Below are 13,541 nucleotides of genomic sequence, written 5' to 3' on the forward strand. Positions count from 1 at the left end.
ACTGAGCATAGAAGCTTTCTTTGAAGATCACATAACACATGGACAGCTAAAAATTCTTGAGACACATAATAATTTTCATAATATCAAATATCCTTTTTAAGGGATGAAAGAGAACTGTTAAGGTTTTCTCTTGCCAAGGTCATAGAGTAAGGGTGGGGAAATCAACCACCTCATCCAGAAAGGCACCTTCATGGCCCACATTCCTTGACTCTGGTCAGTAGACTAGAACCATTCCTTATAAACAAAGATTTTGGCAACTGACAGTAGTGAAAAGTGAGCAGATGCAGGTACATCAAGAATGTGCTCCATATATTATGTGGTCATTGTTTTCACCAAATTAATAGACAGTGCTATGTTTCCCAGCATCCAGCAGTACCTGATTCTAACTTCCCCTGTGCCTACAACTTCAGCTTCCATGCCAAGACCATAGGATGTATATGACACAGGGCAGTGAGTGGGGATTGGAGTTATTTAACTTAGAACCACCAAAATGTGCATGTGACCCTTCATTTTAAAACACAGAAACAATAAAAAAGAAATCTTCTGGGAGTAACTGATCAAAAGATGATGTGTCTCCTACCACCATGAGTAAACATTTTGAAAAGTCTTAAGGAAGCTTTGTTGTAACACCCAAAATGCATTAGCCAATCCTATTTGCAACTAACCTACATGCAGCCTGTGGAAGGGGGGGAAAGTATACTCAGTTGAAGAAACATTACTCAAGTATTCTTCACTATCTCACACATGAAGATCTCTCAAAGTCATGAAGAACTGTGATCTATCAGCTCTTTATTTCATGAGAATTGAAGGTTAATAGCCATTGCACCCTGTGATGAGCTTATATTCCAATCCAAGCTAGAGTATCTCCCATTTCCGACCTCAGACCCAGTAGTAACATAGAAATCTTGATTTGGTCAAGAAAAATTGCTCCTCGCTGTACACCAGAGTGAAATGGATTCACTTTGATTTCTCCAATGAGTACCTCACAACCAAAACAAAAGGTAAACAATAAGTGAAGACCAAACTGTTGGGTGAATTTTCTAAATCATTCTTGTGATTAGGAAGGAATGCAAGTGGTAATACTTATGTTTGTGCGAAAAGCTTTCTGCTACTTGTATTCTAGAATTACATACAAGAAAAGATGTCCTTATTCTATTTTATTTATTTTTTACTTAGTCTATTTTTATTTATTCTATTTTACCCTCTAACATTATATTAGGCCTTCAAGTTGCTCTGGGATGAGGTTTTCCAGGGGGGAAGGTCCTGGATCATAATTCCTTCAACCTGAAGAATCACCCTGAAACATTGCACCTACTGTTAAGTCTGGCAACCTTAGTTCAATAGCCAGTATTCACATAGTAGAAGGATAGCGCCAACTCCCACTAATTATTCTCTGACTTCCACAGGCACATTGTCACATTACATTCCCCGAAATAAGTATAATAAAGATATTTTTGAAGAGTAATGTTAAAAACTCAGCAATAATAATAGTCCAAGTTAAAAAAAAAATCTTTTAACTGGGGAGAATCAGAACTTGTAATCTGCTAAAAGATATATATTCCTATGCAGATACAAAATCCTATTTTGGGGAGGAGCTATAGAGAGATAAACAAAAATTCATGGGCAGATTTCTTGTGTTTTTACTCAGTGTATAAAAACCGTGTAAGGCAGGTACTTCTATTTTATGAATAGGAGCTGATACTCAGAACCAATGTAGCTCAATTATCCCTGCTGCAGATGGGTTTTCTTTGTTCGTTTCTTTGTAGATTTGTTCCAAGTACCTCCCAGCCTCGGACATAGCACCTGTACACAAAACATCCAATGGAGCCCACCTGCAAATGCCCACTCTCTTATCCATATTTGCTTTAGAAGAGAATTTTTCAATAGCACTCTCAAAAGATGAATTTAATCCTGTAATATTCTGTGTACTTTTAATATGTAATGGACTAGGAGGCCCAGTTTTTTCTGAACTGCTTTCAGACTCACCTGTATTGTCCATTTTTCCATGTAATATGTGAATGAGGATAAACACCCAGGATACTGCATACCAGAGAGCTCTCTATGTTCCTCTTTACATATTTCATTACAGGAGTGTGGAAAGCTGCACAAGAGAAAGAGTGGGTTATGAAAAACTGTGGCCAGTAGCTTCCTTATCAATCCCTATGTAATAAAAGCTAGTCTCTATAAGCAATATTTCCCAGTTACTTAAGTCCAAACACAGCCTATAGAAGCTTAATATCAGGTGTTGTTACCCATGAAGAACAGAAAGAATATGCTTAGGTTTACAACGAATAACAATCTCTATTCTCCAAACTTACCTGACAAATTTAATGCTCTCACTGAGTAAGAAAATAGAGTCAGAATCTGTAGAGTTCATGTAGCACTCTGTACTCTCTAGCTACTGACTCATCCTATTTGAATTTTGTTTTCTAACATACAATTCTGAGTCAAGATATAAAAAACAGTTAAAAGAGTCAGAGGAAGAAGGAGTAAGAATTATATAAGACAACATATTAGAAAATTTCCTTCCAAAGCACACAATACAGCACAGAACACTGTTTTACAAAACACCCTCTGTAGAGAGAATCCCTTAAAAGCATTGTCTGTCAAAGAAACTGATGGCCAGTGAGTTAAGGCAGGAAATAGGAGAAGGGACACTGGAAGGACGAGAAAAGATTCTGGGAAATAGCGAGAGACTAAAAGGAGATACAGAGAGATTCAAGGGAGTTGTGGAGGAGATTAAGGTAAACCAGTAGGTAGCAGAACTCGGGTCAGAATAAGGAGAGAGTCAACTGAGATGCCGAGGAGACAGGAACGAAGAAGTGGGACAGGACCAAAGAGAGGTAAATAACCAAGTGGTAGACAGAATATTTTAAATGGGTTAAATAAGTTATGAGCTAGTCCGGGGATGAGCCAAAGCTTTGGACCTAGGCATTTATTAATAAATAATCTCATATTTGTCATTCCAGGAGCCAGAGCTGGGAAAGGAAAACTTGGAATTTAGTTGTTTTTTTTTTTCTTTTTTCTTTTTTTTTTTAATTTACAACCCTAGCTGTGCTACACACTTACACACACTCATGCTCACTTGACAGTATACCTCAGAGATAATGTAATTTATCTTCTGGCCTACTACACTACAGAAAATATTACAATAGAATAATCACATGCTGCTTATGGTTTCCTAACGCATATGAAAGCAGTTCTATATTATATATAGTCACTTACATATGTAATATCTTTATAATTGCTTTATTTCATTTGAAACAGGTTCTTTTCATGGAGTACAGTCTGGCCTCAAGCCACAGATCTGACTTTTTCAGTCTCCCTAATACTATAATTACCAGTATATGGCAGTATACTATGCTCTGTAATAGCACTATGCCTTGAAACCCAGGCTCATTCACAAATGGGCCATCTATACAACTCTCCTCTCAATGCTCAGTGATCATTATGGAAGAAGGGGCAGAAATAATAGAAGCCAGAGGTTGAGATGACTATCAAAACAGTGTCTTCAAGACATGGCACAACAATTGCACCCATGAACTTACAGGAACTATGGTTGCCTGCACAAGACCTGCTGAAGATCAACCCATTCAATACTCTAGAATAGGGACGACAAGGCACATGCACCTCCATGCCTAGTGGAGGAACTACTGACCGTTGAAACTGGCTTGTGAAGAGGTAGTTTTTGTCAGGAGTATGACCCCCCTAGTAGGTTGACCATGCTGTAACAGATGGCCCCATATTCATACATGTATGAGCAGCACTGATTAGATTCAATAGGTTATTTAGAAAGAAAGAAATGAATTTAAATTTGGGAAGGGTACATAGGTACAAGGAAAGCTGGAAATAGAGAACTGGGATTAGATATGATAAAAATACCTTTCATACCTATATAAATTAAAATAGTGTATATTAATACACTTCATTAATAGTAAGTTCATAATAATGCAAGAATGACTGTGAAACAAAGAATACTAACATACCACGTGAGATCAGCACACTCATCATTATCATTACCATATCAACAAGAATTCTTTGTAGTTATTATTAATTAATAATTAATTATGAATAGGCAATGGAACTATTTCAATAGTTTCTTATGCTTTAATTAGATGCCAGTTTAATTAAACACAAACTTGACCATTGGCAACCATGAATACATCAATCATATAGTATAGTTAGAGTTACATTATAGTTACTACAGAGAGGTTAAAGCACATAATATCAACAGTAACTTTATTTGAATTACAAAAAGGCAATTTAAATTTGATTCAGAATTTCTAGTTACCATGTTGGAAGAAATTTTTAAGACTGATGACAAATTTCACTGTTGATGAAATTTTTAAGACTAATAGATCTACAGGGGAAATGATTGTTCTTATGCTGCTGATGTCATTGGAAAATTAAAATCTACCTCTGCTACTTTTATTTCAGATAATTTGTCATTGTTTTCTACAACTATAAAGACACTCATCACAACAGAGTCTGTGATGGAAAACTCTGGAAGTCCCAAATACCCACTAATAGGGAAAATGGTTATAGTAATCATTATGTTAATAATGATATTATCAATATTATCCCATACTATGAGATATTATGCAATGGGCACTGTCTATGATATTAAGCATTAAAACAATGATGTAGATGTATAGGAATTGACTTTAAAGGAAGATACTAGAATATCAAGTTTTTAAAAAAAGTTGTTTCAGAACTATATCAAATTATATTATTGGGGTTATTGACATACCCATTTACCTCCCACTTTTAGCATAACTTTGTTTCTGACACTTTTACTTTTTTTCCCACATAGCAAAAATAAATTCCTTCATCCAGAAGGCTCAATCTTTTGACAATAAGAGAGGCATTCTCACTGTGAACTTCACTATGAAAGAGGGAGGTCTTGTTTACATATCTTAGATACTGTGTCTCCAAGCAATCCATGCCATGACAGTAACTGTGAACATGGTTTTATTGATTTTTCAAGTAAATTACAACTTGAGACCCACTCTTAAATGGGCAAGAGAGAACTACATCTTCATCATATTGTCCAAGAATGTGTTGCTCATTATTACAAATAAGGTGGCTGAAGAAGTCTGGGACTGTCTAACATTAGACAAAATGAAAAGGGTTATTGACAGGTGCTTGTCAGGGCTTATGTCCGCCGGACTACCTGAGTGAACCTCCACTCAGAATAGCCTGATGACCACATCTTCAAAAAACCCTGGCTTACTAGTCATTGGAAACAAGCCCTGACACTGTGATGGAGTATCTTCCCCTTTAGTTGCATATCTAATTGAATCAAAGTAACGGTGAGATTGGCATCTATCCAAAGCATAAGCATATTAGTTTCTAACCCACTTGTCCAACAACAGAGGGAGTCTGTCTCTCTCCAAATCACTACTGTGGTACAGGAAGGACTGAGTATGATTGAATTCAGCTTTGATACATCCTGTTATATTAATAGTTTTGGAAATTGGCTAGAGCCACAAGGTCTTAGAGCTAAGGGGAAAATTAGTTTTGCTGAGTCAATAAGTATATGGAGCATTTAGAAGACAATTCTTGGTTCAACAATCTGTTAGTAATCTGAAAGCTAGTCTCGTCTCAGCCCAGGACAACATGGGCCAGGAGACCCAAAAAGAGAAATGAAGTAATATATTGACTTTGGCTTTAGAATATGTATTGTGTTTATTATTTTTCATCATAGTGAGAGAACGCCTGATAAAAAGTTACCTAAGGGAGAAAATGTTTATTTGAGCATATTGTTTCATAGGACTCAGTCCACCCCGGATAACTCTATTGTCTCTGGGTCTGAAGTGAGGCAAAACATCATAACGATAGGAACATCTGCCAGAGGGAACAGACAAGAGGAGAGGAGACAAAAGTAAGGTACAACTCCTAAGGATAGAAACGATGACCTATTCCTGCCAGGTAAGCCCTGCTAGCTAAGCCCTTGTCCTGTGTGGTCTGCAATAGCCATACCTTCAGCTTCAATTAAGTGATTTTATAAAGCACATAGCAAACAAAAGTAAAAAGACAAGGAGCAAACAGTAGGTAGACCAAAACCACAGGCAGAGAGCAAAGTGTCATCAATCAGGTGCATGTAACACCAAACAGAAATAACTACAGTAGTCTGAGGGATAGAGTACACAAAGGTAACACCATCACATCGCTGCTGGAATTCCCAACGGAGGGTCTCCCCATTGATAAACTTCTGGCTTCCTCTTTTCACTGGAGGCCTTTTTATCTCATGGGATGAACAATAGTAATATCTGTAAGGAATGGTTTGCCTTCTATCTGTTCTTAAGAACACGATGTTGTTTTTAGTGTGTTCATCTGCTTGTTCCCTCTCTGTTATGGAGATCCAAACAGCCAGCCTGAGTGAGGACAGGATTTTAGGGGGTGCATACTAAAACCACGCCTGAGTCTTACACAAGGAGGGTCTCTATACTCTCAGGATCCGCTTTCAAAAAAAAAAAAAAAATTAAGTAGCACACTGTTAGGTCTCAGAAGTTCATATATCCAGAAATGAGTTCACATTAGATTACAGAAAGACTACTGGTAGCTAGATAAAAGCCAGCACTCCTCGGGAACTTATGAACCCAGTTCCCATCTACCAGAAGGAGTCATTTCCCTTACCTCTGGCAGAAGAGACATATGGCTCTCCATTGACCTGTACCTGTGGTTGCACATCAAAACACATGCTGGTCTCTAGGCTCCTTCAGTCCCTAATCACAACTCCTTGTTAAAATTTTCAAAGTCTATGCTGCCTTCCTCTAATTCCCCTATGTACTCATCCTCCTTATCGCCCAGCCACTCTCCCTCTACCTCCCCTCCCCCCTCCCCCCCTGCCATCTCCTTGCTCTTTTGGTATCTCTTGTTATCTCACTTTCTCCAACATTCTCTTGCTCTTCTCCCATCTCTCCTAGACAGTCCTGGCAACGCTCAGTCTATTTCTCTTTCTCCCTGATCTGGACTCAGCCGGATATCTCTGGATATTTTCTTTCTCTTATTCTCAATAAAAAACTCCCCCTAAACCATACTATGAAGCAGCCTTTTCAGCTGTTTATCTTCTATACCTCCTCACATACATACATAACAAATTTCCAATACAATATGTGTTACAGTCCCCATCTCCTAAGTTTTCAGAACCTCTCAAAAGGACACCAGTAGTCAGAAGCCAAACATTCAACATATGAGCCTGTGAGGGACAATTCACATTCAAATCCCAATAGGGCCACACTCACAATAACCTGTAAGTCAGACAAATGAGATTTGGGGAATATTATTCTGGACATAAATATAAAATTATATTTCTCTTGACTTATCAGATCTTGTTGTTGTTTTATTGTGAATGTGAAAAGATTTCAAAAATCAAAATAACTCAATACAAGTAAGGGTTTTTGTAATGAAAACTTACTTAACTTCATTATAGCATTGAAAACATCTTATTCTTTGAGTAATCATGAAAAGTGTAAGTAGGTCCTATTTTCTTCTCTGAATTCTAAGATATTAAAATGAGAAAAAAATGTCCTATAGTGGACATTGGAAGAAATTATTTTGGATTTTTGTCAATGCTGCTTAAGATTGAACAACTGGGCATTGGTGTGGCTTGATTATGCCCTTGGACATTGTCCACCCCTCTGTGGATGTTTCTCTCCTCCATGCCTTAACAGCCTCCCAGAGAGACTTAGAGTCTCCCTAGCAAATGAGAGAGATGTGGCATTATGTTAAGAAACCAACATGGAATAGTGAGGAAGAAAGAAATGACTGCTGACTGATAACTGCTAGGACCTACCTCTCTACTGCTTCACTCCAAAAACTGACAATTGGGACAACATGGAACTTAAATGCTTCTGACCAGCAAAGAATGCAGCCTACAGTAAGGGAAAAATCTTTACCAGGTAAACATTATAGAGGGTTGGTATCTTTAATATGCAAATAGCAAAACAAAACTAAACATCAAAGAAAATAAATGCTAAAATTTTAAAATCAAGCATGGAAAAAACCAGAGTTTTTAAAAGATGAAATAAAAAAAAATGTTCAGTATCTCTCACCATCATTAAAGTACAGATTAAAATTGCCCTGAGATTTTGCTTTACTCCAATCAGAATGGCCAAGATTTTAAAAATAAGTCATAAAATGCTGGCATGGATATGGAAAAGGGAGAACATTTTATTCATCGCTGCTAGGAATGCAAACTGGTAGAGCCATTATGGAAATCAGTGTGGAGGTACTTCAGAGAGCTAGAAATAGATCTACCATGTGTTCCAGCTCTACTACGTTTGCACAGATACTCAAAGGTCACTGCATCTTACCACAGAGATATTTGTGCTTCAGTACTCACTACTTCTCTACTCACAATAGGCAGAAAGTGAAAATAGCCTAACTGTCTATCCCTTGATGATCAGGTAACACATATATGATATATTTACATAATTGAATATTAGTCAGCTAAATGAACACAGCACTAAAACGACTCCTGATCACATATTGCTATAACCGTCGATCAGTACATCACTCAACCTTCATCTTCAGGTTGGGTGAGAAAGGAAGAGAAGAAGGTGTCCACAGGAGGAGTTCGAGGAATGAATTTGACCAAAGTACCTTGTGTGAAATTCTCAAGGAATTAATAAAAGTGTTTAAAACAAATAAAACCAATGAAAAGGTAAAGGTTCATTCAAGAATCCATTTGGGTTATAGATTTTTAAATAACTGCTCTGTAAGCAGCTGTTTTAAAGTGATTTTTGTTTGAATCAACACCTGTGACTTTCAGCTGTTTAGCTGTGTATCTAGATCTTATATATATATATTTTACAAAAGCTAAGAGTTTAGATGTTGCACATGTGCAAAGTGGCCTACAAAGGTTGTTTTCACTATACTCAGATGCAGTGGTTCTGGCATCTGGATGATCTTGCTATTTTAAAAAACCCTCTGTTCTGACAAAATTAACCATTTTTTACCAGGACTGACACACATATGAACTCACAGAAACAATAACAGTATGCACCAGACCTTCATGAGTCCAAGGTAGATAGAGTCTGAATACTGAGAGAAGGGGAAACGGGCTCCCCTCCCTAACCAAGAAGCTGTCTCTAAATGGCAACTACTTGCAAAGGAAAAAATTAGTTTTCTTCAATGGATATATTAACACACTTAAAGGCAAACCCCATGTCCAGCAGTAGATGGCCAATACAAGAGAATTCAATGGTATTTTTGGAAATTTCTTATTTATCTCATATTGCTTTGTTTGAACATTTGTATTTAACCTTACTGGATTTTAACTTATATGATATGGTTTCTGATTTTGTATTTTCAATAGGTTGTGTGTGTGTTACTCATACTTTTTCTTTATTTTTAATTTATTATTATTATAATTATTATTTCTAGTTTGTTTTTGAAAAAGAGAAAGAAGACATGGGGTTGGATGGGTAGAAATGTGAGGAAGATCTGAGAAGAAGGAGGGAAGAGGACTCAGGCTCAAAATATATTGCATACAAATTATTCTCAACTAAAAGAACAAATGTTTCATTATTATATGTATTTACCAAAAGTCTATTTGTGTAATGAAACAATTCTCTAAATTTCTAAGATTTTGATTTTGGCTAGTGTAATAGTTCAGTTAGCCTATTGAACTGAAGGTTCTGAATTTTATTTTCATAGCACAAGCTGACTCAGTTCATACGGGACTTTTGCATGGTTCTGCTCTGCTGCTAATTATTGCTGGCTCTTTTTAACTGTGTGATAAGCCTTCTAAGATCTGATGCTTATGAAAACAGTTTATCTCAATGGCATTCTCTAAAATAAAAATGTTAATGATGGTTTAAAATAAAATAGAATCTCTATGATGGAACCTTGAAAATCTGTTAAGCTGGAGTATCAAACTTCTCCTCTGAAGTGGTATCAGTCAAACTTCCCTTTCGAATGACTTTAGTAGCAAACAACGTATTAGAAAGAGTTTTAAATGAGTGCACAGAAGAAAATATGATTTTTTTTTCTCTCATGTAGATTTCTGGCCTGCTGTTTCTGCTAATCAACAAACAATCACACAGGAAAGTCCCCAGTGCTGAGATAAAGCGTGAGTACCCATAGCCAAATCAGGCCTGGTTTGGGCCTTTTCAAATTCAGAATATTTCAACAAACATAATGAGATGATTTAGGGATAGGACCCAACACTAAGTCCCACTCATTTACATCCCATGTACACATTCCACACATAACCTAATGGTAATTTTTATTTTTATTTTTTGATCTGTGTTTTCACAGACCTGTCAGAGAAGGCCAGCTGTAGAAGATCCCAACTGTGGAGTCACATCAGTGCTCAAAATGTTTTAGATCTTGAAGCAGTTTGGATAAAGAACACACAATCTATAGATAGCCCATTTACTTTTTTCTGTTACTGTTAATCTCAGATGATACAAATGGCTAACACCCGGATTACAAAAGCAGTTACCCTGAAAGCCACCAGGGAACAGTGTGATGACAGAGACGAAATGGAGCAGCGCCTGTGCCTTCGTGTCTTGTGGAGGTCATGTCAACTGTGTTAACTGTGCTGCAGAGGAGAGGCCAAAAAAAAAAAAAAAAAAAAAAGCATGTCATGGATTGTAACTACAAACGAGGATTGAAAAGAACTACAGTGTCTGACTCTAGGAGATTACTTTATTATACAGCCACACAGATAATTTGCCATAGCCATTACACACAGTATTATCTAAATTCAGTGGTACAGAAGTTCTTCCTACAGCATTGGAGAAAATCCAGTTATAATGCAATTTTAAATACCATGCTCCTGATTTTGTTTGCTTGTTTGTCTTTTAAGAACACTTTTTTTTTTGCATACAGGACACTAGCAGGATCCATCACCACGTCTACATTATGATATTAATGCTAAAGGGTTGATGTCACAGGGAGAGCCGGGTGCACTGTATGTTATTCGCTGATAAATAGCTGTTGGATGAATAGGGACTTGGCAGCGATCCTACAGAGGCTCTCTAGACAATAGCTGTTATTTATAAAGCTCTCTACAGCATGAATACATTGCCTTTATAGTAAAATAGACTAAAACCAAATTCAATTCAATATTAAATGCCAGCGATAACTATGGCATTGTTTATTATCGCATATGAAAACAGCCCGAGCATAGCTCCAACCTCAGTGTAAACCACAAGGCTACTGTGAAAACGGGGGCAGTGGAGCACACAGGGTCTCTGGTTTGAAAGAGAAATGTTGCACATGGTCTAGTCGTTGAACACTCGGCCCCTTGGTGGTGGTCCTATTTGCAGAGGTTTGCTTGACATAGCCTTGCAGAGGGAGAGGAAGACGTCACTTGGGTAGGGTATGGAATTTGAGAGTTAATAATGTGGCCCTGCTCGCCTCTCACTGCCCCGTTTTGTTCTTCTGGCTAAGGATCTCTCAGCTCCTTGCTTCTGCCATCTGTTGCTAAGCCCTCCTAACATGACGAACACTTATCCCCAAGGCTGTAAGTCCAAATACAGTCTTTCTTCCAAAAGTTGCTTCTGTTCTTTGTGTGCTATCACAGCTACAGACAAGTAACTAATACAGATGATTAGCTACTTGTCCACACACAACATACTTTCAAGTAAAATAGAACTGATTTTCTTGAATGATGGGATTACAGTTAATTTTTTCTCTTTGAGAAACAGTGTCTTAAAGAATAGCCTATAATTTGTCTTAAAATCACTAGAAAAATTTAAAGAACCATTTGGCAGTTGTACAATTGAGAATGTGCTTTAAATATGCCATAAGATATAAAATTTTAGAATGATTAGGATTATTCCAAAAATTTAAATTAGACTCTTCCATCAAAACAAAATCCAATAGCATGATAATTTATAGTTTCAATTTTACATTTTACATGCTAGAAGGAAATAATTGGATTTGCAACTTTTGCAGAGTTTCAACTTGACTCATTTTCTGATTTTCTATTAAAATGTGTTCATTTTTCTGTTAAACTTGTTTGTTTTTATTAAAGAACATTTATATAATAATTAGAAAAGCAATAAAGAAAAACACAGATGTTAAAATATAAACAAGGTCAACTTTCATAATAAGACTGTTAGCTTTCATCCCTTCAAAGAAAGAGCTAAATTATTTGATAAAGTGAAAACCATTATAAAATAGCATTAATTTTTAAAATAAGGTGCATTTCTTCTTACAGATATACCTACATACATAAGATACTAGTATACATTACATCACAATGACAGTCCATGAATGAGAATATTAGTAACTGGTAAATTCAATTTTTAAAGATTTATTTACTTTTACTTTTATCTTTATGAGTGTTTTACCTGTATGTATGTATGTATGTATATATGTATGTATGAATGCATGCATGTATATGTATCCACCTATTTCTAGTTTCACTAGTCCTTAAAAGAATTCCCTAAGTAACTGTCTTCATTTTCCTTTAGCATGCTTCCCTTATCCTTCTCTGGGTTTCTGATTGTAGGCCATATCAAAATGGCCTTTGTCACTGTCACCAAGAACTTCCATATGAAATCAGTTGTCATCTTACTCAGCCCCTGAGTACTGTCGGCACAGTTGACTGCTAGTTCCCATGAACTACTCTGCTCTGGCTGCAAGGTACTGAGTTTCCCTACGTTTCTTTCCATTGGACCCCTTTGGTCCTTTGATGGTTCTTCTTCTGCTTGCCCTGTTTATATAGAAACAGAGAATTTTCCCAAGCTTTCTGTTTTCTCTACCCACACCCTCTGTATGTGAGCTCATGGGACTAGAAGCCTTTTGAATCAAGATTCTGGAACATTTCTACCGAGCCAACATCGTTTAGCCTGTGTTATTATTCTACAGACATCACTAAGTCAGCGTGAGCCTTCAATAAGTGCATTTCCCTTCCGATTGTTTTGCACTCTGCTCTCTTCAAAGCTAAACAGTAAGAATTATTGTGTGTTTCCTCAAGTACTCACTTCAGGAACTGACATCAAATTCTCCCACTTGTTTAAGCTAAAAATTAAGCTTGTTTCTTCCCCTTCCTCAAGCCCCACATCAAGTCCATTGACTTGACTCTCGTCTACTTCTCTCCCACTCCATTGTCTTCATGCCACTCCAAAGCACTACTGCCTCCAATGCAGAAATCTAAAAATTGGCATTTGGATGATTATCCTTGCCTCTTTATAGCTCACGGTCAACACAACAGTCAAGAACCATATTGTCAAATATATATGTCATTCTGTGACATTACCCTAATTAAATCTGACAGTGGTTTCTCACCACCAAGAGTAAGAATTAAATTCTTCTCCCTGCACATTAAGCTCGCTATGCTCCAACTCCTTCTTCAACCTTCCCCACAGTAGCCCATAATGTATATTCTCAAAGATTCATGAACACAAGTACTCCAGTCCAAGGGTCAGCATAAGCATGAGCTGAAAATTGGGTCCTTGAGACAATTTAATTCCTGTATTTTGAATAAAATGACTAATTACAGTAACCTACTTATCATCTAAGATAAAGCACCATGAAGAAAGTACACAAAAGCTTGATTTAACACTGTAGAAATCGTT

The 13,541-nt window shown here is 36.9% G+C and overlaps 1 protein-coding gene across 1 annotated transcript in view; it reads right to left on the reverse strand.

Moving 5' to 3' along the window:
* Positions 1-660: 660 nt before the first annotated feature.
* The window catches only part of Hhla2 (HERV-H LTR-associating 2), a 31,411-nt gene continuing 18,530 nt past the window's right edge, over positions 661-13,541 (reverse strand). The window contains 6 exon segments of the mRNA XM_029544335.1: positions 661-779; positions 782-904; positions 1,987-2,002; positions 2,004-2,101; positions 4,759-4,788; positions 4,791-5,106. Of these exon segments, the coding sequence (XP_029400195.1) occupies positions 661-779; positions 782-904; positions 1,987-2,002; positions 2,004-2,101; positions 4,759-4,788; positions 4,791-5,106 (702 nt within the window).

This window comes from Mus pahari, chromosome 12 (assembly GCF_900095145.1).
Source record: "Mus pahari chromosome 12, PAHARI_EIJ_v1.1, whole genome shotgun sequence".
Classification (NCBI taxonomy): Eukaryota; Metazoa; Chordata; class Mammalia; order Rodentia; family Muridae; genus Mus; species Mus pahari.